The following is a 22,776-nucleotide window of genomic DNA, read 5'->3' as shown; positions in this document are numbered from 1 at the left end:
CGCGATCCCGGCTCACTGCACCTGGTTTCATCCACCTCCTGGTTTCAAGCGATTCTCCTGCCTCAGCCTCCTGAGTAGCTTGGGTTACAGGTGCCAGCCACCACACCTGGCTAATTTTTGTGCTTTTAGTAGAGACGGGGTTTCACCATGTTGGCCAGGCTGGTCTCAAACTCCTGACCTCAGGTGATCCACCTGCCTCAGCCTCCCAAGTGCTGGGATTACAGGCGTGAGCCATTGTGCCCGGCCTGTTCCTTCACTTTCTGACTTCCTGGGTCAGAGCCAAAGGAGAATCTGTGGCCAGAAGAGGTTACTGCTGAGAAAGTTCTGTTAACATGAACTTTGCTTGAGGGTTAGAAAAAAGTCCGTCTGCCTACTTCTCCAGAAAAGAAGCCACTCTGCAAAATCAAGGCAGAGTCATTAGAAGATGCTTTTAGTAGACATGCCAGTGAACCCAGGCAGCCATTGTAATCAAAGGGCTGGGACTGAAAGAGCAGGGGCAGATGGGTTGAAGTCCTGGCTGTGCAGTTTACTAGCTACATGGCAGCAGCAGTCACATCATTGAACCTCTCTGAGCTGCAACTTCCTTATTTATAAAGTGGAGGTAGTAATGCTTACATCTCAGGGTTGCTGTGAGAACTAAATGAAATGAATGCATATGAAGTGCCTAGTCTCTAGTAGTTGCTGACTAAATGGGAGCCACACCCAGTCATCCTCAATCCCAGTAGTCTGGAATGGGCCACTTCTGACAGTGAATGGTTAAAACTGTGGCTTTTTAGTTTATGTCATCTTCTCTACTGTCACAGACTCCACTTGTCACCAGAAAAGAAAAAGCACATAGCTCATCTCTCCCTTCTGCTGATTTCAGAGAGACACACAATTCCTGGTCCCCTCAACTCTCCCCGTCCTTTGACAGGATTTTTTTTTAAACTGGCTTTTATTTTTATATTACAAAAGTAAAACATTTTTTGTGGTAAATGTAGAAAATATAGATAAGGAAATATTCCTATAACCCAGCTGCTGAAAGAAAAACATTTTGGGCCGGGCGCGGTGGCTCATGCCTGTAATCCCAGCACTTTGGGAGGCCGAGGCGGGTGGATCACAAGGTCAGGAGATCGAGACCATCCTGGCTAACACAGTGAAACCCCGTCTCTACTAAAAATACAAAAAATTAGCCGGGCGCGTGGCGGGCGCCTGTAGTCCCAGCTACTTGGGAGCCTGAGGCAGGAGAATGGCAGGAACCTGGGAGGCGGAGCTTGCAGTGAGCCGAGATAGCACCACTGCACTCCAGCCTGGGGGACAGAGCGAGACTCCGTCTCAAAAAAAAAAAAAAAAAAAATTTTGGTGGCTATCCTAATCTTTCAATGCCTATAAATACTTTCTAAGATATTTGTCAAGCATGATCATATTGTACGTACTGGGTTTTACTATATATTGTGAGCATCCTTTTGTGCCGATACACTTGTTTCTGTAACACAGGTTTTAATGATTATATATAGTAATTCATTATGTGAATGTGCCATAATTTATCAACATATCTAGCATTTTTGACAATTTATGTACTTTCTGATTTTTCGCTGTTATAAACAATAAATATCCTATGCTACACCTTTCACTCACAATCACAATTATTTCCTCAGGGTAAATTCCTGCAAGGGCAATTGGTGGCTTTGAGGACATGTGAAATCCCATCCTTTCCACGTGTCCCAGCATAGAGAGTAAAGAGATGGAAGCACGTGCTAATCCCGGCGAGGCTGACTGTAGGGCGGCAGGGAGAATTTAGACAGCACAGCGGCCCGTGAACTCCTCCATGTCTACAAGCCTCAACCCAAGAGGGCCTTGTAGTGGAAGCAAAGGCCGTCCTTCAGCACCAACACTTTCCTCCTGAAACAGGAAAGGGATATATACGCTCAGTAGCTGTCACCCAGCTTCCACCACTGAGAAGTGCTAAGGAGGACACGGTCTGCAGGGAAGGGCATAGCATTTGCCTCTTCCAGGGCACTCATCCCCTTATGGATTTGTTGGAAAAGGAGGAGGAGGAGGGGTTTCCTTCTGGGGTTCCCAACAGTAACAGGGCATCCCACTTGTTTTCCAGGTGGGATGGATAGCAGGGCCTCAGGCACAGCCAGTAATGGAGAGACAAAGCCAGTGTATCCAGTCATGGAAAAGGAGGAGGAAGAAGGCACCCTGGAGCGGGGGCACTGGAACAACAAGATGGAGTTTGTGCTGTCAGTGGCCGGGGAGATCATCGGGCTGGGCAACGTCTGGAGGTTTCCCTATCTCTGCTACAAAAATGGGGGAGGTGAGAGCCCTTGTGCCGCCCCACCCACTCCTGGAAGGACGATGCTTCCATCTCCTGCGCTTACGGCCCCTCTGGGGAGTCCCATAGATGCATAGGATTCTGGAGTTGGAAGGACGCTTAGAGGTCATCCAGGACTCTCTGTAAGAAACTAAGACCTAGAAAGATGCGTGACTATCCCGTGACTATCCCAGGGCTTTTTCTATTGTAATGTGGCATCGTAGAAATGTGAGCACAAGCTGGAACCAGGTGGAGGAGAGTTTGGATCCTGGCCCCGCTGCTCACCCTCTGTGTGATCTTGGACAAGTTACTTAAGCTCTCAGAGCATCAGTTACCGCTCCTGCAAATCGAGATAATAATGCCTGCCTTTCAAGGTCGTTGTAAGGATTAGAGATAATGTGTGTAAAGAACTTAATAAATAGTAGCTTTGTTGATGATGATGGCAATACCAAACTGTTCTGTGGTCTTGAGATTCCCCAGCCTTGGCCTGGTGTCTTTTTCTGACTCTGCTGGCAGGGGGAGGTTCCCTAAGCCATCCCTTACCCAACCCCTTCTAGTATAGGCTCTCTTTTTAAAAATTTCCCAGTACAAATGTGTGCGTGTTGTAGGGAGAGCATTACCTCCAGCTCTTCACTGTGTCATCACTGGCTTCTCATTCACCTCTCTTCTAGCTGCCTGGGGTAATTCTGCTATCCCCGCAGCAGTGACAGAAATTTTGCAACCACTAACCCACATTCAGGGAATTTTGTATTTCTGTGGGAAGCCCCAGAGGGATTTTCCCAAGTACTGGAGCGTTCTGGGTGACCAGTGGGCTAGGAATAGCTCCTTGCTTATGGGTAAAGCTGATAGGGCTGGGGTTCCCAGGTCTGATTTGGTAGTGAGACTGCAGCCAGGCCTGGAGGAACGTGGAATACAGAGGTGGGCCATCAGGGAAAATGATGAGAGGAGTGGCAAGTTCATGGGCCACAGGATTTGAGGTTCTTTAAAGCAATACCTACCCTTTTGCAGGTGACTAAGAGCTGCCAAAGGCATCCAGCTTGAGTCTCACAAGGATTTTAGAGAAAGAAAGCCTTCAATACACAGTGGAGGTGTGGGAACTGGAGGAGAACACGAGAGATGCTCTGGGCCCATGGAGTCTGGTTCCCAGGTCTGCGGCAACTGGGGATTGTCCCTGGGTTGGAGGTTAACTTGTGTTTCCAGAGGGATGAAAATGGGCTGGTGTGTCCCTTCTTCCTGGGAATTTCTGGCCAGTGGCCTGAAATCCTAGGAATTTGCTCCGTTTGCGCTGTGAGGGAAGAGGGAAGGTCTACCCACTTTTTACCTGGTGCTGAGTGCTCCACGTGCTTGTCCAGGAATTTAGGCCTGAGTACCCTCCCTCTGGAGAATCAGGGGAGACGGAGCTGGCCCAGGGCGAAAGCTGGAGGCTTGGGGACTAAGCTGGCGCTGGGACTCTGGGTCTGGAACCTGGTAACCAGCTCAGCTCCTCACATGGCAGAGATTAGGAGGTGAGCAGCTTTCCGCAAGCCTCTCTGGAATTGGGTAAAGGTTGGCCTGGGAATTAGCAGGAATGGCACGAAGAGGTAGGAGAGATTGCCTTCCAGGTCTAATGCAAACCACTGGGCTGACAGGGGCAAGTGGAGGGGAGCAGTGACGGGAACGCGGGGGATGAGGGACTCTCCCTGGTCCTTTCTCTGGCAATGTTTGGGTCCCAGGGCTCTGTGGTGAGTCTGTGTGGGCCTGGGAATGTGTTGACTGTGTCTTGTGTGGGAACAGAGGCCTGAGGCGAAAAGAGCACCCACCGCCCTTGGTTGGTCACGTGGCTCCTGTGTGGGGAGGTGGAGGCAGCAGGGCGGCGGCTGTGGTCTCCTTCTCCCTGGATAGAGCCTGCCTTCCAGCAGGCTGATTCCCTGGAGAGTCCTGACATGTGTGGGAATCCTGCCATCCAGTCGAGTTCTCTGTTTAACCCTTACACTGCCTACCCATAACTTCTTCCCTTACCAAGCGCGGGGCCTGAGCACTCCTCTTCCCCGTTCGCTGGTGGATGGCTTCAGCTGGAGGGGAGTGTTCTGAGGGACTGGGGAGCTGCAGGCAGGGCCCAGGTTTGCTCTGGAGGGCATGAGTCACCCAGGGCCGCGGGCTGGGTTAGTGAAATGGCTCCTTTACCACGGTAAGCGGGCTGATCAAGGATGTGTGTGGTCAGTAGAGGAACCTGGACCTGCCTATTTTTCTGTTGTTTTGGTGTTCTCAGCAGTTTAACCTTTCTGTCATCAGTTAACTCCTCTCGCCTCCCAGGCAAAGCAAACTCCTACAGAGAACGGGCCCTTAAGCTTCGTCTCGTCATCTCCCTGTCGCTTTGCCGAAGAAGAGACTGCTGTCGCTTCCCGAAAGGACCCTTTGCTGCTGCTGTGGGCAGGAGGCTGGGAGATGGAGACCCTTAGATTGGTTTGACCCCTTTCCTCCTGGTTTAGTGCTTTTATCAGAGCTCACCATTCTCAGATTGGGGCCTGGGCTCCTGGCATGGGAAGAGTGTTCTGAGCAAGCCCTGGAGAGGATGCTGGGGTACTCCAGGGTGTGCCATCCTCCCGTAATGCACCCTATCAGCCTGCTTCTGGGCCCTTTCTTGAAATTCACAGCTCCAAGTAGCCACTCTTGTGCTTGGCGGGGAGGGGAGGGCAATCAAGGAGTTTGATTTGTTGTAGTATTTGTTTAGTGAGAAGCTCAGGGATGAAGACGTCCTCAAAGCATAATTTTACTTCCAAACTAAAAATATAAGTGACATCTTTGGTTTCTTCCAGCGTCAACATTTGGTAGATCTAATTTGAAATGAGTTCCAGAGCAGGGAAAGGGCTGAGGCAAGGCTATGATAGAACACAAGGCAAACAGCTGAAAACTGTAGTCAAAAGGCAGGCAAGCTGAGAAAGTGATACAAAGAAGCCCATCAGAAGTCAGAAGCAACAGGGAGGCTTTTAGGGAGGCGAGTAAGAGGGATGTCCACCTCCACCGTCTCCTAGGTAAATAATCTCCCTGCTGTCCAGGACCTATGGCTGATCCACCCCCAAGCACCTGCTTCATCCTAATGGCTTTAGAATTTCCAGGCTCTGTCCATTGCCTCGGCGCACACCCAGCCAAGCCCTGAGCCTGACTGTGTCATTCACCAGCAAGTACTTACTGAGCACGTGGCATAAGCCAGGAATTGTTCTAGGTGGTTGGGATACATCTATAAACAAAACGGACCAATTCCCTGTCCTCACAGGGCACACATTCTAGAGGAGGGAGACGGACAATGCACAATAAATGGGATAAACGTGTAAATTAAATAGCATTCCCGAAGGAATGAGTGCTATAGGAAAAGAACAAGGGGAGCTGGGTAAAGGGGATCAGGAGTGTGGGTGTGGGTGGTGGCAATTTTTAAAACGGTGGTCATTGAGAGCATTTGAGCAAAGTCTTGCTAGGAGTGACAGAATTGGCCTTGTGGATATTATGGGGTGGGGTGAAAGTGCTTTGCTCCAGGCACAGGAAACAAAGGTTGAAACAAAGCAAGAGCCTGGCTGGCTTGTTTGAGGGGGACTTGAGCCTGGAGCTGGGCAAGTGAATAGAAGGTAAGGTCAGGGAAGAAAATGGGCTGGGACAGGGAGGTGGGCAGATGAGGTATGCCAGGTTGGCCACTCTCAGACTTCAGCGTTTGCTCTAGTGACATTCAGATGCAGGCAGGGTTTTGAGCAGCAGTAATCTTACATTATTTCCCCCCCGCTCCTCGAGATGGAGTCTCGCTCTGTCACCCAGGCTGGAGTGCAGTGGTGTGATCTCAGCTCACTCAGCCCACCTCCTGGGTTCAAGTGATTCTCCTGCCTCAGCCTCCCCAGTAGCTGGGACTACAGGTAGGCACCACCATGCCCGGCCAATTTTTGTATTTTTAGTAGAGACGAGGTTTCTCCATGTTGGCCAGGCTGGTCTCGAACTCCTGACTTCAGGTGATCCACCCACCTTGGCCTCCCAAAGTGCTGGGATTACCGGCGTGAGCCACTGTGTCTGGCCAGTCATCTTACATTTTAAAATAATCTCTAGCTGCTATGTTAGAACTGAGTATAGGGGAGTGAGGGCAGAAGCTGACCAGTTATAAGGCAAAAATCTTGGAGTCATCCTTAATTCTCTCATAACTGTTGACTGTACCCAAACACGCGGGTCCTGGGAGCTTCAGGACCTCTCCGGCTCCCTGGACCCTGGGTGCTGGCAGAATGAGTAACTCAGCATCCAGAATGCCTGGGACTGGATCCCCCCCACCCATGAGATGTGCAGGACCAGACCACTTCTCATCCCCTCCACTGCTAGCACCCATCTAAGCAATCCAAGAGTTTTCACCTGAGTGACTGGAAGGAAGGAGCTGCCGTTCACTGAGATGTGGAAGGCCATGAAGGGAGCAAGCTTTTGTTGTGGGTTTTTGTTTTGTTTTGTTTTTTAATAGAGATGGGGTTTTGCCATGTTGGCCAGGCTGGTCTCAAACTCCTGGCCTCAAGTGATCCGCCTACCTCGGCCTCCCAAAGTGCTGGGATTACAGGCATGAGCCACTGTGCCTCACCCCAGAGGAGCAGGTTTTGAAGGGAAAGTAAGGGGGTGAATTTTGGGAAAGTTGAGTTGAGGTATCTATCGGATGTGGAAGTGGAAATGGCAACTGGGCAATAGAATGTGAGTTTGGAGTTGGTGAGAGAGATCTGGCTGGAGGTGTGCATTTGGGGACCATTAGCATTTTGATGGTATAAGAAAAGAAAGTAAGGACCTTTAGTGGGTCTGGGAGAAGATGAGAAACCAGCAGAGGAGACAGAAAATGAGAAACTGGTAAAGCAGGATGAAAACCGAGAGAATGAAGTGTTTTGGAAAGCCAAGTGAAGGAATCCCATCAGGGAGGAGGGAGAGATTAACTGCAGCAAAGGCTGCGGATAGGTTTAAAAAATGAGGAGAGGAAATTGATTGTTGGTTTTAGCAGCTGGGAAGTTACTGATGACCTTGGTAAGAGCGGTTACAGTGGAGGGCTGGGGGCAATGACTGATTGAAATGGATTTAAGATAATGGGGGAGATGGGGAGAAAATAATTGGAGATAGTAAGTGTGGGTTATTGGGGCAAAATGTGGGAGCAGGTAAAATCCACCCTTCGTTGTGTATTTCCCTTCTGGGCAGAAGGAGGCCGTGTGAGTCCTGCGTAGCAGCCACAGTGTGCCAGTGACCAGGCAGCCTTAGTGATTGGGGCCCTGAGCTGGCGAGGCGGCTGAGGAAGCTGTACATCTGAACTATTCCTCCAGCCCTCCACCCTCAGCTGCCAGGAGGGAAAGCAAATGTGATTTTCTACTAGGGCCTGCCCAGCCAAAGTTCCAGTCATGGGACGAGGAGATGCTGGATAACGCAGGAGGCCTAATGCGGGAAGAAGGCAGCGGGAGAGGGTTCTGGTAACAGGACTGTCCGTAGCCAGCAGGGAATTTAAACCACCTTCCTGCCTATCTCAGCCCAGATGAAAAAACCGTCTGCCAACATTTTCACTTAATTTCTAAGTCCAGGTTGCTGAAATTTCACTAGGGGCAGAAGTTACCCATGCCAAGAACCTTTAATTTTTTCCACTGGTCTCAGGACACCAGCTGGAGACGACCTTTTGTGAGGACTTCCTCCCTGTCCCCTCCAGCTCCTCTTCAGAGCCAGGTCCTGGTGCTTCAGAACACGGGCCTTCAGCTGAGACCTCTCCAGCTGCCTGGACCCTGGCCGAGTTGCTCAACACCCAGAATTAACTTGGGACTGGAGGCCCCATGTGAGGCCACGGCAGCAGGACCTCTCGGAAGGGCCTGGAGGGGAAAGACCCCGCAGCTCCAGCCTGTAAAGAAGGTGCACGGGGATGGCCACACACAGAGGATTCCCTTGGCAGGAAGGAAAACCATTAGCCCTTTGCTGTTTCTAGATAGCGGAGAATAAAGAGAAGTAAGAAGCGTTTTTCGTATGTTCCTATAAAAGTAATGGTTATCTAGCAGTGCGTGACAGTGTGTTATCAAGTGCAGTTAATGACTCAGGGCCCGCTGTTGGTCAGGCTCAGGCCGAGGACAGCACATAATGCCTCTTGGAAGCTCCTCACTCTTCTGTTGCTCGAGTGGACGATCGTCCGTTTATGCCTTAAGAAATCAGCTGGTGACACCACAGAGCTGCTGCTTTTGAGAAGGGGGGCCAAGAGAGTGATTCCTTTCTGGGATGGTATGTAGCCTCTCCCATCTCACGGAGACAATGCCAGCACGTTTTAGAATTTTTGAGGAGACTAGTACACATGATACGGGGTGCAGGGAACTGTGAACTCCGCCCGCCATCCCCAGGACTAACTTCATCTTGTGACGGTGGTGCCTGCGGAGGGGAAGAGGCGGAATGCCCTTCAGGACTCCTCAGTCTGCACCTGGCCCCCCTTGGCCTCCTCCTGCCCCGACCCCTCTCACACTTCTAGGGCCTGTAGCTCCCCCCTGCAGCTATGGACTTTGTCCCTCTTGGCAGGCTGCCAAGCAGCAGAGGTGGGAGCAGCTGACCACGGGGCCCAGTGCAGTTAAACGTTGGCTTGGTTTGTAGAGAAAGAGCAGGCAACGTGAATATGGGGAGGGGCTTGGGCTGGGCCCATCGCTGTTGCTTTCTGGACTGGGCTCTCCTCAGTGACTGTTCCTGTCAGCTGCTGGGTTCTCTCTTTCCTGTTTTCCCTCCTGCTCAGCAAACCTTGGATTGATTTATGGACTTCTCAGGCCGAATTATTTGCTGCCTTTCTTTCTTTGTCCTCATCATCAAGTCTCCCTTAGTGCCTGAATTATGGTTGTGTAGATTACAACCTTGAGAAGTGGAAGGTGAAGACCTGGAGAACTGGGTTCCTCATTAACTTACAATAAACCACACATATTTAAAGTGTACAATCTGATAAATTTTGAGATACGTATATACCCATGAAACCACTGCCACAATTGAGATAATAAACATGTCCATCACCTCCAAAACAGTTTCTTCTGTCTCTAATTCCTTCCTCCCAACTTCACTCCTGCCATCGTATCCCAGTGCAATCAGTAATTATGCTAAATGCAAACTAAACTAGTTTGCTTTTCTTAGAATATTATATAGATGGAATCATACAGTGTGTTGATAATTATGATAATTTGATACCACCATATGTTAGTTTGCATTTCTTAGAACATTATATAAATGGAATCATACATATTTTGATAATTATGATACAACATAATTATTTTGAGATTCATTTACAGTTTTCACATATCAGTAGTTTATCCTTTGTTATTGAGGTGTCTTCATATATTCTAACACACAAGTCCTTTAACAGAAATGCATTTTACGAATACTTTTTTTTTCATTCTGTGTTTTGTAATTTTCCTTTTCTTTTTTTGAGATGGATCTCACTGTCGCCCAGGCTGAAGTTCAGTGGTGCAGTCACAGCTCACTGCATCCTTGACCTTCTGAGCTCAAATGATCTTCCCACCACAGCCTCCCAAGAAGTAGCTGCAACTATAGGCGTGTTTCACCATGCCCAGAAAATTAAAAACTTTTTTTTTTTTTTTTGTAGAGACGAGGTCTCACTATGTTGCCTAGTCTGATCTCAAACTCCTGGGCTCAAGAGATCCTCCTGCCTTGGCCTCCCAAAGTGCTGGGATTACAGGCATGAGCCACTGCACCTGGACTGTTTTCCTTTTCCTAACAGTGTCTTTTGAAGAGAAGGCATTTTAAATAAATAAATAAATAAAGATGAGGTCTGGTTTATCAATTAGTTATTTTACAAACCATACTTTTGATGTCATATAAAGAGATCTTTGCCTAACCCAAGGCCTCATGTTTTCTTCTAGAAGATTTATAGTTTCAGGTTTTACATTTAGGTCTATGTTTCATTCTGGGTTAATTTTTGTATGCAGTGAAGGGATGGGTTGAAGTTCATTTCTCAGAGGTTGTGTAGGTATTCACTTATGCAACACCATTTGTGGAAAAGACTATCCTATTTCCAGTGAACGGCCTTTATTCCTTCATCAAAAATTAGTTGTTTGTGTGTATGTGGGTCTGTTGATGAATTCTACTCTGTTCCATTGATCTGTTTATTTTGACACCAGTACTGTCTTCATTACTGTGCTTGAGGATAATATAAATACCAGGTGGAATTAAGCCTACAATTTTACTTCAGTTCTTCTTTTTCAAAGGTAGGTTGGTTGGTTTGTTTGTTTGTTTTGTTCTGTTTTGTTTTTGAGACGGAGTCTTGCTCTGTTGCCCAGGCTGGAGTGCAGTGGCGCGGTCTCGGCTCACTGCAAGCCCCACCTCCCGGGTTTATGCCATTCTCCTGCCTCAGCCTCCCGAGTAGCTGGGTCTACAGGCGTCCGCCACTTCGCCCGGCTAATTTTTTTTTTGTATTTTTAGTAGAGACGGGGTTTTACCGTGTTAGCCAGGATGGTCTCGATCTCCTGACCTTGTGATCCGCTCACTTCGGCCTCCCAAAGTGCTGGGATTACAGGCGTGAGCCACCGCGCCCAGCCCTTTTCTTTGTTTTTTTGTTTTTGTTTTTGTTTTTGTTTTTGTTTTGGCTATTTTGGGTCCTTAGCATTTTCAGATGAATTTTAGAAATAATTTGTGAATTTCTACAAGAAAGTCTGTTGTGCTTTTGATTAGGATTGTATTAAATCTATAGATCAATTTGGAAAGAATTGAGATTTTAATGATATTAAGTCTTCTGATCCTGAATATGGTATGACTCTCCATTTATTTAGCTCTTTGTTAATTTCCCTCAGCAATGTTTTGTAGTTGTGAGTGTATATATATCTTTCACAACTTTTGTCAGATTTATTCCTAAGTATTTCATATTTTTGATGCTATTGTAAATGGTATTATTTCCTACATTTTATTTATGGTTGTTTGTTCCTAATACATATACAATTGATTTGTATATGCCCATCCTGTATCCTGCAAACTTACTAAACTCACTGATTGGTTCTAGTAGGGTTTTTTTGTGTGTGTATTCCAAAGGATTTTCTATGTAGAATATCATGTCTTCTGAGAATAAAACAGTGTTATTATTTTCCTTTTAAATTGGAATAACCTTTAATTCCTTATCTTGCCTTATTGCTTTGGCTAGAATCTCCAGTACAATGTTGAATAGAAGTAGTAAGAATAGACACTTGTTTTATTCTCAGTCTTAGCAGTCTTTCACTATTAAGTATGATGTTAGCTGCAGGGTTTTTTGTAGATGCCCTCTATCAAGTTGAGGAAGTTCTCTTCTCATCATCATTGCTGGCAGTTTTCATTAGGAATGATTGTTGGATTCAGTCAAATACTTTACTGTACCTATGAAATGATCATATAGCTTTTCTTTTGTTAACAGGATGAGTCACATTATTTATTTGTTTATCCATTTATTTTAGGAGCTGGAGACTACAGCAGTATGTTGATTTTTAAAACTGCTAAACCCACTTTGTATCCCTGGGATAAACATTGCTATATAATATGTTGTCCTATTAACATATTGTTAGGTTTGATTTCCTAAAATTGTTTAGAATTTTGGCATTTATGTTCATGACATATATTGATCTTTAACTTTCTTTTCTTATAATGTATTTGTCTGCTTTTATTATCAGGGTAATGCTCACTTTATAAAATTGGTTGGGTAAGCATTCCATCTTTTCAATTTTTTGGAAGAGTTTGTGTAGAATTGTTGTTATTTCTTCCTTAAATATTTGGAGGATTCACTACTGAAGTCATTTGAGCCTGGAAATTTTTGTGGGATGGGTTTAAACCTAAAACGAATTTTCCTTAGTAGTTATAGGGCTATTCAGACTATTTCTTTTTGAGTGGGCTTTGGTAGTTGTGTTTTTTGAGAAAATTTTTTATTTTACCTATATATATGTTGCACTTACTGGCATAAAGTTCTTCATATATTTTCTTATTATTGTTTTAATATATATATAGAACCTTTACTGATGATACCTCTCATTCGTCATGCTGATAATTTGTATCTTCTAAAATTTTATCAATTTTATTATCTCAAAGAACCAGCTTTTGGTTCATGGATTTTCTCTATTTTCCTGTTTTCCATTTTATTGATTTCCACTTTGATTTTTATTTCCTTTGACTTACTTTGGCTTTCATTTGCTCTTATCCTTCTCCTTCCTTCCTTCCTTCCTTCCTTCCTTCCTCCCTCCCTCCCTCCCTCCCTCCCTCCCTCCCTCCCTCCCTCCTCTCTCCCTCCTCCCTCCCTTCCTTCCTTCCCTCCCTACACCCTCATTTCAGCAATAATTTCTCATTTCTTAAGGTGGAAGCTGAGGTAATTGATTTGAAACTTTTCTTCTTTTATCATTTAGTAAATCTCCTAAGTACTGCTTTAGCAGCATGCCACACATTTTGATACTGGATTTCATTTCATTCCATTCAAGATACTTTCTAGGCCGGGCGCGGTGGCTCAAGCCTATAATCCCAGCACTTTGGGAGGCTGAGGCGGGCGGATCACGAGGTCAGGAGATCGAGACCATCCTGGCGAACACGGTGAAACCCCGTCTCTACTAAAAAAAATAGAAAAAAACTAGCCAGGCGCGGTGGCGGCGCCTGTAGTCCCAGCTACTGGGGAGGCTGAGGCAGGAGAATGGCATGAACCCGGGAGGCGGAGCTTGCAGTGAGCTGAGATCCGGCCACTGCACTCCAGCCTGGGCAACAGAGCGAGACTCCGTCTCAAAAAAAAAAAAAAAAAAAAGATACTTTATAATTTCTCTTTTGATTACTTCAATAGAGCCATAGGCTATTTAGAAATGTGTTACCTAATTTCCAAATAGGTGGAAATTTTCCAAATGTCTTTCTCTGATAGATTTCTAATTTAGTCAGAGAACCGATTTTATGTTACTTGGATCCTTTTACACTTACTGAGATTTGTTCTCTGGTCTAGGATATGGGCCTATCTTGTTAGAATATTTCGTGCTCACTTGAAACTAATGTATATTCTGCTGTTGGACTGCTGGATAGAATATTCAATAAATGTCAACTAAGTTGAGTTGGTTGACATAATTTTCAAATCTTTTATGTCTGTACTGATTTTCTGTATACTTATTCTATAAATTATTGAGAGAGGGCTATTAAAATTTTTAACATTTATCAGGAATTAGTTTATATATTTCTCTTGGTAGTTCTGTCAGTTTTTGCTTCATGTATTTTAAAGCTCTGTTATTAGGTGAATATGCACTTGAAATACTGATTGGTTAATGGACCCTCGAGTAATTGACCCTTTAGTCATTATGAAATGACCTTCTTCACCCTTGGTCATATTCTTTGCTCTGAAATTTACTTTGTGTAACATTAAGATAAACTTTACAGATTTATTTTGAGTAGTATTAGCATGGTATATCTTTCTATCCTTTTACTTTTCACCTCTTCGTGTCTTTTTTATTCAAAGTCATTTTTTTTAAGGCAGCATATAGTTGAGTCTTGTCAGTTTTTTAAAAGCCAATCTAACAATCTCTGTCTTTTATTTGGGATACCTAGACCATTTGCATTTAATACAATTATCCATATAATTAGGTTTAACTCTATCATCTTATTATTTGTTTTCTATTTGTACTATCAGTTATTTGTTTCCCCTTTCCCTCTCCTCCTGCTTTCTTTTGGAATAATTGAATATTTTTTATTATTCCATTGTTAGCTTTCTTGTTTTTGTTAGCTTATTAGCTGTAACTTTGTTGTGTTATTTTAGTGGTTGTTTTAAACTTTGTGGTATACATCTTTAACTTATCACAGTTTATCTTCAAGTGATAACGTACCACTTTGTATATATAAGAACCTTAAAATGTTACAGTTTCATTTCTTTCCTCCTGATCTTTGTGCTATTGTTATACATTTTTATATGTTATAAAATCCATATTACATTGTTTTTATTTTTGTTTACCAATTATTTAAAAATATTTGAATAACAAGAAAAACATTCTATGTGTTTATCTATATAATTACTATTTCTAAAGTTCTTTATTACTTTGTGTAGATTCATATTTCTATCTGGTGATATCATTTCACTCTCCCTGAAGGAGTTTCTTCAACATTTCTTATAGTTCAGTTCTGCTTGTGATAGATCGTTTCAGGTTCTGCATGTCTTAAGGAACAGTTATTTCACTTTCATTTTTGAACAGTATTATTGCTGGGTATAGAATTCCAGGTTGACAGCTTTTTTTTCCCGCCCCCCTCCTTTATTACTTTAACAAATGTGCCTCGTCATCACTGTCTTCTCTTTTGCATTGTTTTAAATGAGAAATTTGATGTTATCTTTGTCTGTACATATGTGTCCTTTATCTCTGGTGACTTTTAAGGTTTTCCCTTAAAAGCTCCATATTCTGGTTTAAGTAATGTGATTATGATGCACCTTGGACTAGTTTAAAAAAAATTTTTTTTTGTCTTGGTGTTTTTTTTTTTTTTTTTTTGAGACGGAGTCTCCCTCTGCCGCCCAGGCTGGAGTGCAGTGACCGGATCTCAGCTCACTGCAAGCTCCGCCTCCCGGGTTCACACCATTCTCCTGCCTCAGCCTCCCGAGTAGCTGGGACTACAGGCGCCCGCCACTGCGCCCGGCTAGTTTTTTGTATTTTTTAGTAGAGACGGGGTTTCACCATGTTAGCCAGGATGGTCTCGATCTCCTGACCTCGTGATCCGCCCGTCTCGGCCTCCCAAAGTGCTGGGATTACAGGCTTGAGCCACCGCGCCCGGCCTTGTCTTGGTGTTTGTTGAACTTTTTGGATCTATAGGTTTATAGTTTTCATAAAATTTGTAAAAATTTCAGTTATTATTTCTTTAAGCTTTTTCTCACCCTTTTATTTCTTTCATTGACTCCCATTACATTAAGCTGTTTGAAACTGTCTCAGCACTTAGGCACACCTGTTCTTTTTAAAAATTTTCTTTATTTTTTTTTTCTGAGATGGAGTCTCGCTCTGTCACCCAGGCTGGAGTGCGGTGGCACAATCTCGGCTCACTGCAAGCTCTGCTTCCCAGGTTCAAGAATTATCCTGCCTCAGCCTCCCAAGTAGCCACTATGCCAGGCTAATTTTTGTATTTTTAGTAGACACAGGGTTTCACTGTGTTGGCCAGGCTGGTCTTGAACTCCTGACCTCATGATCTGCCTGCCTTGGCCTCCCAAAGTGCTAGGATTACAGGCGTGAGCCACTGCGCCTGGCCAATTTCGTATTTCTATAAATATTCTTGAGCTCTGTTCTGGGACCAGTGAAGTTACTTGCTCTTTTTACGTCTTGCTTTTAAGATTTGTTAGGTAGGACTAGACGTGTGCTCAGTCTAGGGATAAATATTCCCCATTACTGAGGAAATGTCCTTCTGCATACTCTGCCTAATGCCTGGTGAATCTTGAGATGATCTACTCTGGCAGCATGTGAGCACCATTACCTTTAATCATTTTGAATGGTTCTTTCCCTCACCTCAGTTTTCTCACACGTATGCACTGACTAGTACTCAGTTGAAGGCTTGGGGGACCCTCTGCCGATAAGCAGCTTTTCCTCTCTGTGCAGCTGTCTCTTCTCTGGTATTCTGTGTCCCGTGAATTCTCCCGTCCACTTTGCCAGCAGATGACAGGTCCACGGTAGAGAAAGTATCAGTGTATCTGGCACCAGTAGTCTTGTCTCCGCCAATGCTCATAGCAGAAGGAGACAGATTACTAGCTTAGTTCATTTCATGTTGCTACAACAGAACACCTGAGATGGGTCATTTATAAGGAACAGATATTTATTTCTTATCGTTTTGGAGGTTGGGAAGTCCAGGGCAGGAGTCCACCTCTGGTGAGGGCCTTCTTTTTCGTGTCATCCCATGGCAGAAGGCAGAAAGGCAAGAGAATATTCATGCAAAAGACAGAGAGCCAAATAAACCTTTTTTTTTTTCTTTGACAGGGTCTTGCTCTGTCACCCAAGCTGGAGGGAGGGCAGTGGCACACTCACAGCTCGCTGCAGCCTCGAACTCCCAGGTTTAATCAGTCCTCCCACCGCAGCCTCCCGAGTAGCTGGGATCGCAGGCACACACAGCCATGCCCAGATAATTTTTTTGTATTTCTTTTAGAGACAGAGTTTTCCCATGTTGCCCAGGCTGGTCTTGAACTCCTGGGCTCAAGTGATCCTCCTACCTCAGCCCCCCAAAGTGCTGGGATTACAGGTGTGAACCACCGTGCCTGGCCCAAACTCACTTTTATAATAAACACATTCTCACAGTAATAACATTAATCCATTCATGAGGGCAGAGCCCTCATGACTTACATCTTATTAGGCTCCACGTCCCAACACTGTTGCAGAGGGAATTAGGTTTCCAACACACACACTTTAGGGGATACATTCAAACCACAACAATGACTGAAAGGGCTTCTGATTTCAGCCTACTAAAAGACTACCTGACATTAAGAGCAATGATTTCTTTGAAAAGAATTATAGACTGTGGGCTTTGCCAATGCTCCTAGACATCTGTTTTTTAATAGGCTCCTTGTTATTGCCAAAAGTTATGTGTTAGGCAGTAATTGTTCAGTGGGAAACAAACTTTAATTTTTTTTTTTTTTTTTTTTTTTGAGACGGAGTCTCGCTCTGTCGCCCAGGCTGAAGTGCAGTGGCCGGATCTCAGCTCACTGCAAGCTCCGCCTCCCGGGTTCACGCCATTCTCCAGCCTCAGCCTCCCGAGTAGCTGGGACCACAGGTGCCTGCCACCTCGCCCAGCTAGTTTTTTGTATTTTTTAGTAGAGACGGGGTTTCACCGTGTTAGCCAGGATGGTCTCGATCTCCTGACCTCGTGATCCACCCGTCTCGGCCTCCCAAAGTGCTGGGATTACAGGCTTGAGCCACCGCGCCCGGCCTGGGAACAAACTTTAATAGGTATAGACTGAAACTTTGCAGTGAAAAAAGGCAAGAGACCGTGTAGTAACACAGTGACTCTTGATCTCTGCTGTGGTTCCAAACATCTAGGCAGCTGTCTCCTGCGGCTTAGCATGTTCCCTACCTCCGAGATTCTGACTGGCAGTATGGGTTGGTCATGGGAGGAGCTGAGTGCAGACCAGGAGGAGAACAGACCCAGGAAATGAACAGCCTGTTTTCTAACCACAGGTGCCTTCTTCATCCCCTACCTCGTCTTCCTCTTTACCTGTGGCGTTCCTGTCTTCCTTCTGGAGACAGCACTAGGCCAGTACACCAGTCAGGGGGGCGTTACAGCCTGGAGGAAGATCTGCCCCATCTTTGAGGGTGAGTAGCTCTGTACCTGATTCCAAAGCATCTTCATTCATGGTTATGAGCCTTATTTGGAATGACTTGAGTGATTAGTAGCAGTTCTGAGGTTAAGACTGCGAGTCTCTAGGCTAAACCCTTGGTTTGTGGGCTGCATGCTAAGCTAGTCAGCTGATCCATCAGAGAATGGGCGAGAAACAGCAGCGAGGATGGGGCTAAGGTTTTAGGTTAAGTAAGTAGAGTGCAAAGCTACTTTAGCTATATGTTTTAAATACATAGCTATGTTGTTGTATTTTAAGACATATTTAAATCAATTATAAAAATTTTAAAAGAGAACTTTAAATGAGAAAAAATTATTTCATTAATAGTTCTATCTTGGCTGGGCGTGGTGGCTCATGCCTGTAATCCCAGCACTTTGGGAGGCCGAGGCGGGTGGATCACCTGAGGTCAGGAGTTTGAGACCAGCCCGGCCAACATGGTGAAATTAAAATACAAAAATACAAAAAATACAAAAAATTAGCTGGGTGTGGTGGTGGGCACCTGTAATCCTAGCTACTCAGGAGGCTGAGGCAGGAGAATCTCTTGAACCTGGGAGGCGGAGGTTGCAGTGAGCTGAGATTGCACCACTGCACTCCAGCCTGGGTGACAAGAGCAAAACTCTGCCTCTTAAAAAAAAAAAAAATTCTATCTTGATACAAGTATTTAAAATTTACAGTATTTAATTTCATTATTTCTCCATATATAGGATTTTCTTTAAGTTTTTATTTTGAAATAATTATAGATTGACAGAGAGTTACAAAAATAGCAGTTTTGCTCAATGATAAATTGAACTCCCAGCCTCAGATAATCCTCTCACCTCAGCGTCCCGCATAGCTGAGATGACAGGTGCATGCCACCACCGTCCACCTTCCCTAGCCCAATTCTGCAGTTTCCCCGCAGGCATTGGCTACGCCTCCCAGATGATCGTCATCCTCCTCAACGTCTACTACATCATTGTGTTGGCCTGGGCCCTGTTCTACCTCTTCAGCAGCTTCACCATCGACCTGCCCTGGGGCGGCTGCCACCATGAGTGGAACACAGGTACGGTCATCTCCCGAGGTTCTGCTTCCTCCTCCCGTTCTGCCACGTTCACCGGAAGTGGGATTGTCCCTGTATCCCAGCTTAACACGGACACACCAGAAATCACCCAAGCAGATCATGGAGAGCTTATGTCAAGAATAAGATCGACAATTCACCAGCCTCACAGGCAAAATGTCAGGAACTTTTTAAAGAAAAAATTAACATCTTCAATGAGAACTGACCACTTTTATGTTGTTTAGCCATTTACTTTTTTTTTTTTTTTTTTTTTTTGAGACGGAGTCTCGCTGTGTCTCCCAGGCTGGAGTGCAGTGGCCGGATCTCAGCTCACTGCAAGCTCCGCCTCCCGGGTTCACGCCATTCTCCCGCCTCAGCCTCCCAAGTAGCTGAGACTACAGGCGCCCGCCACCACGCCCGGCTAGTTTTTTGTATTTTTAGTAGAGACGGGGTTTCACCGTGTTAGCCAGGATGGTCTCGATCTCCTGACCTCGTGATCCACCCGCCTTGGCCTCCCAAAGTGCTGGGATTACAGGCTTGAGCCACCGCGCCCGGCCTTAGCCATTTACTTAAATCAACTTGGAATATAGTTAGTTTGATATATGGATACGTGTCTTGTTCCTTCATTTGTTTCTCATATCTTCTTTCTGATACATTTTGGGTCTTTCAAACTTGCAATTCATCCGGACTTGCTTGTCGGGGTGGCAGAGGCGGGAGAAAATCCGCATACAAGTGGACCCGCACAGTTCGGATCCATGTTGTTCAAGGGTCCGCTGTGATTTATAATAGCAATTGCAGTCGTGTGTCACTGAATGACAGGGGTACACTCTGAGAAATGCACTGTTGGCATTTTGTCCTGTATGAACATCACAGAGTGCACACACACACCCCTACATGGCACAGCCCATCACACACCTGGGCTGCGTGCTGTAATACTGTACTGAACACTGTAGGCATGTGTAGCACAGTGGTAGGTGTTTGTGTATCTAAACATAGTGAAACCTAGAAAAGGTACAGTGAAGATGCAGTATTTTATAATCACATGGGAACACTGTCATATAGGTGATCCGCTGTTGACTGAAATGTTGCTGTGTGCTGCATATCTGTAATTTCTCCTGTGCTTGTAAGACTACCTGAGCCACCCGTGGTAATAGAACTACTGACTCTAATGTGTAGAAAGTAACGACAACAGGCTGGGCGCGGTGGCTCACGCCTGTAATCCCAGCACTTTGGGAGGCCAAGGCAGGAGGATCACGAGGTCAGGAGATCAAGGCCATCCTGGCTAACACGTGAAACCCCGTCTCTACTAAAAATACAAAAAACTAGCCAGGCGCGGTGGCGGGTGCCTGTGGTCCCAGCTACTCGGGAGGCTGAGGCAGGAGAATGGCGTGAACCCGGGAGGCGGAGCTTGCAGTGAGCTGAGATCCGGCCACTGCACTCCAGCCTGGGCGACAGAGCGAGACTGTGTCTCAAAAAAAAAAAAAAAAAAAAAAAAATAACAACAACAAAAATATCTAGAGCAATGCTGTCCAAAAGAACTGTCTGTAATGATGAAAATGTTCTTTGCACTGTCCAATACGGTAGCTATTAATACCAGCTACATGTGGTTATCTATTGATTTACCTTTTCTGGGCAGTCGCAGTGAACCAGTGTAGGTTTGGCGTGACTCCTACATGTGGTTATTGAGCATCTGAAATGTGGCAAGTGGTCGGAGGAACAGAACTTTGACATGTGCATTGAATGTTAACTTAAACAGCCACAGGTGGCTCGTGGCTGCCCCAGTGGACAGCGTGGCTGGAGAGCACAGGGGACACTCTTCAGCTTGGATTCTTGGCACATCCCTCCTTGTCCAAGTATCTTCCAGTGCCAGTCAGCGAGGCCCTACCCCTTTGAAGTGAGCTAGCCGTGATTAACTCTTTCTTTCTTTTTTATCTTTTTGTTTGTTCGAGATGGAGTCTTGCTCTGTCGCCCAGGCTGGAGTGCAGTGGTGCGATCTCGGCTCACTGCAAGCTCCACCTCCCGGGTTTAAGCAGTTCTCTGCTTCAGCCTCCCGAGTAGCTGGGATTACAGGTGCCCACCACCACGCCCAGCTAATTTTTTGTATTTTTAGTAGAGATGGGGTTTCACCATTTTGGTCAGGCTGGTCTTGAACTCCTGACCTTGTGATCCCCCTGCCTAAGCCTCCCAAAGTGCTGGGATTGCAGGTGTGAGCCACCGCACCTGGCCCAATTCTTTCTTGCTCAGATAAGTTACTCAATTCTGAACTGGAGTTTGAATCCTTTACTTACCCGGAAAAGCATTTTGCGTGGTTAGCATGATATTCTTTATCCCTTCATGACCTGACGCCTGTCTATGTCACCACCTCACCGTTACCTCCCTCGCCTTGTACTTGCTGCTCCCCTTCCAGGCACGTCTTTGTGCATCACTACCACCACCTCCATTCCACCCTGATTTTTCAAAGGGAAAGTAAACCTTGGGGGTACCTCCTCTGATACCCCAAGACCGCATGAGGCTCTTCTTAAATGTGTCTGGTGGCACCTGCACTGGCCCCGGACCTACTGCTGCACTTCCCTCACTTTTCTTCTGCTTGTTGACTTGATTTTCCCACTAGTCATCAGATCGTGAGAGCAGAAAAGGTGTCTTGATCTCCACAGCTTCTGTGCCTAGCACGGTGCTGGCTCTATCATAAGCACTCAAAACTATTGACTGAATGAATCGAGGTTTGAAGATCTGTTTTATTATAATTAGTCTGGGGGCAGTGGCTCACGCCTGTAATCCCAGAACTTTGGGAGGCTGAAGCCAGTGGATCCCTTCAGCTCAGGGGTTCGAGACCAGCCTGGGCAAGATGCTGAAACCCCATCTCTACTAAAAATACACAAATTGTGCCGGGGTGGTGGCACACACCCATGGCCCTTGCTGCGTGGGAGGCTGAGACAGGAGGACCGCTTGAGCCTGGAGGTGGAGGTTGCAGTGAGCCGAGACTGTGCCACTGCACTCCAGCCTGGGTAGTAGAGAGAGACTTGGTCTCCAAAAAAAATCTGTTTTATTGTAATTCTTTAGCTTTATGTATATATTTCTTTTCTTCGTTTTTATTTTATTTTTAAAAATATCTTTGTGTACTGAAACCAGCCTTGACAACCAGCTCGTCAGAGAGTAAAGATTTTATCCAGATCTCAGTGGAGGCCGTCTTAAAACGATTTTGTCAATTTTTGGTGGCCTAGAGTGTTTGCTTCAGGGCATCGTTAGGCCTATCTTCCTTTGGATCGACTGGCGGTCTCTGGGACAATTCTGAGGCAAATTGAATACCTGAGTGTTATTTTTTGACATTGTTGACATCTCTCCCGGTGAGCCTGGTTTTACTCAGAGCCCAGCATTTGAACAGCACAAGACACGCCGTCCTGCCAAGATGAAATAATGCTTTTCTGGGTGTGCTGCGGTGTCAAGGAAGTGAATGGTTTAGTGGACAGAGCTCCCAGCTGGCCTTCAACCACCCAACAGATATTTGTTGAGCTCCTGCTATATGATACCAGGCTCTGTTCTGAGCACTGGGAACATGGTAATAAACAAAAACAAAGACCTCATCCTCCTGGCCACCCTCATTCTAGCGGCGGGAGGTAGAGACGTAAACAAAACAAGTGGACGAGACGTGTCCGGGAGGTAGAGACGTAAACAAAACAAGTGGGCGAGATGCGTCCGGGAGGTAGAGACGTAAACAAAACAAGTGGGTGAGACGTGTCCGGGAGGTAGAGACGTAAACAAAACAAGTGGACGAGACGCGTCCGGGAGGTAGAGACGTAAACAAAACAAGTGGGTGAGACGTGTCCGGGAGGTAGAGACGTAAACAAAACAAGTGGACGAGACGTGTCCGGGAGGTAGAGACGTAGACAAAACAAGTGGCTGAGACGTGTCCGGGAGGTAGAGACGTAAACAAAACAAGTGGCTGAGACGTGTCCGGGAGGTAGAGACGTAGACAAAACAAGTGGGCGAGACGCGTCCGGGAGGTAGAGACGTACACAAAACAAGTGGGTGAGACGTGTCCGGGAGGTAGAGACGTAGACAAAACAAGTGGCTGAGACGTGTCCGGGAGGTAGAGACGTAGACAAAACAAGTGGGTGAGACGTGTCCGGGAGGTAGAGACGTAAACAAAACAAGTGGGTGAGACGTGTCCAGTTAGAAAGCAGCAGGACATGTCAT

At 45.8% G+C, this 22,776-nt stretch overlaps 1 protein-coding gene across 11 annotated transcripts in view; it reads left to right on the top strand.

The window, feature by feature from the left end:
- The window catches only part of SLC6A13 (solute carrier family 6 member 13), a 42,892-nt gene that overhangs the window by 972 nt on the left and 19,144 nt on the right, over positions 1-22,776 (top strand). For 4 of the 11 annotated variants that reach the window (XR_012419834.1, XR_012419835.1, XM_045364536.2 and 1 more), the window contains exons 2-4: positions 2,093-2,299; positions 17,392-17,526; positions 18,448-18,588. Coding sequence is in view for 6 of the 11 variants with exons in the window: in XM_045364536.2 (XP_045220471.2) it covers positions 2,098-2,299; positions 17,392-17,526; positions 18,448-18,588 (478 nt within the window). In the remaining 5 variants the exon portion in view is untranslated. Of the gene's footprint in view, positions 1-1,986; positions 2,300-17,391; positions 17,527-18,436; positions 18,589-22,776 lie in introns of those variants that run through there. The other 7 variants (XM_074006008.1, XM_074006006.1, XM_074006005.1 and 4 more) reach the window with 5 other exon arrangements.

Source organism: Macaca fascicularis, chromosome 11 (genome assembly GCF_037993035.2).
Source record: "Macaca fascicularis isolate 582-1 chromosome 11, T2T-MFA8v1.1".
Taxonomy (NCBI): Eukaryota; Metazoa; Chordata; class Mammalia; order Primates; family Cercopithecidae; genus Macaca; species Macaca fascicularis.
The sequence above is the reverse complement of the archived record's forward strand: the minus strand, read 5'-3'. Positions and strand labels throughout refer to the sequence as shown.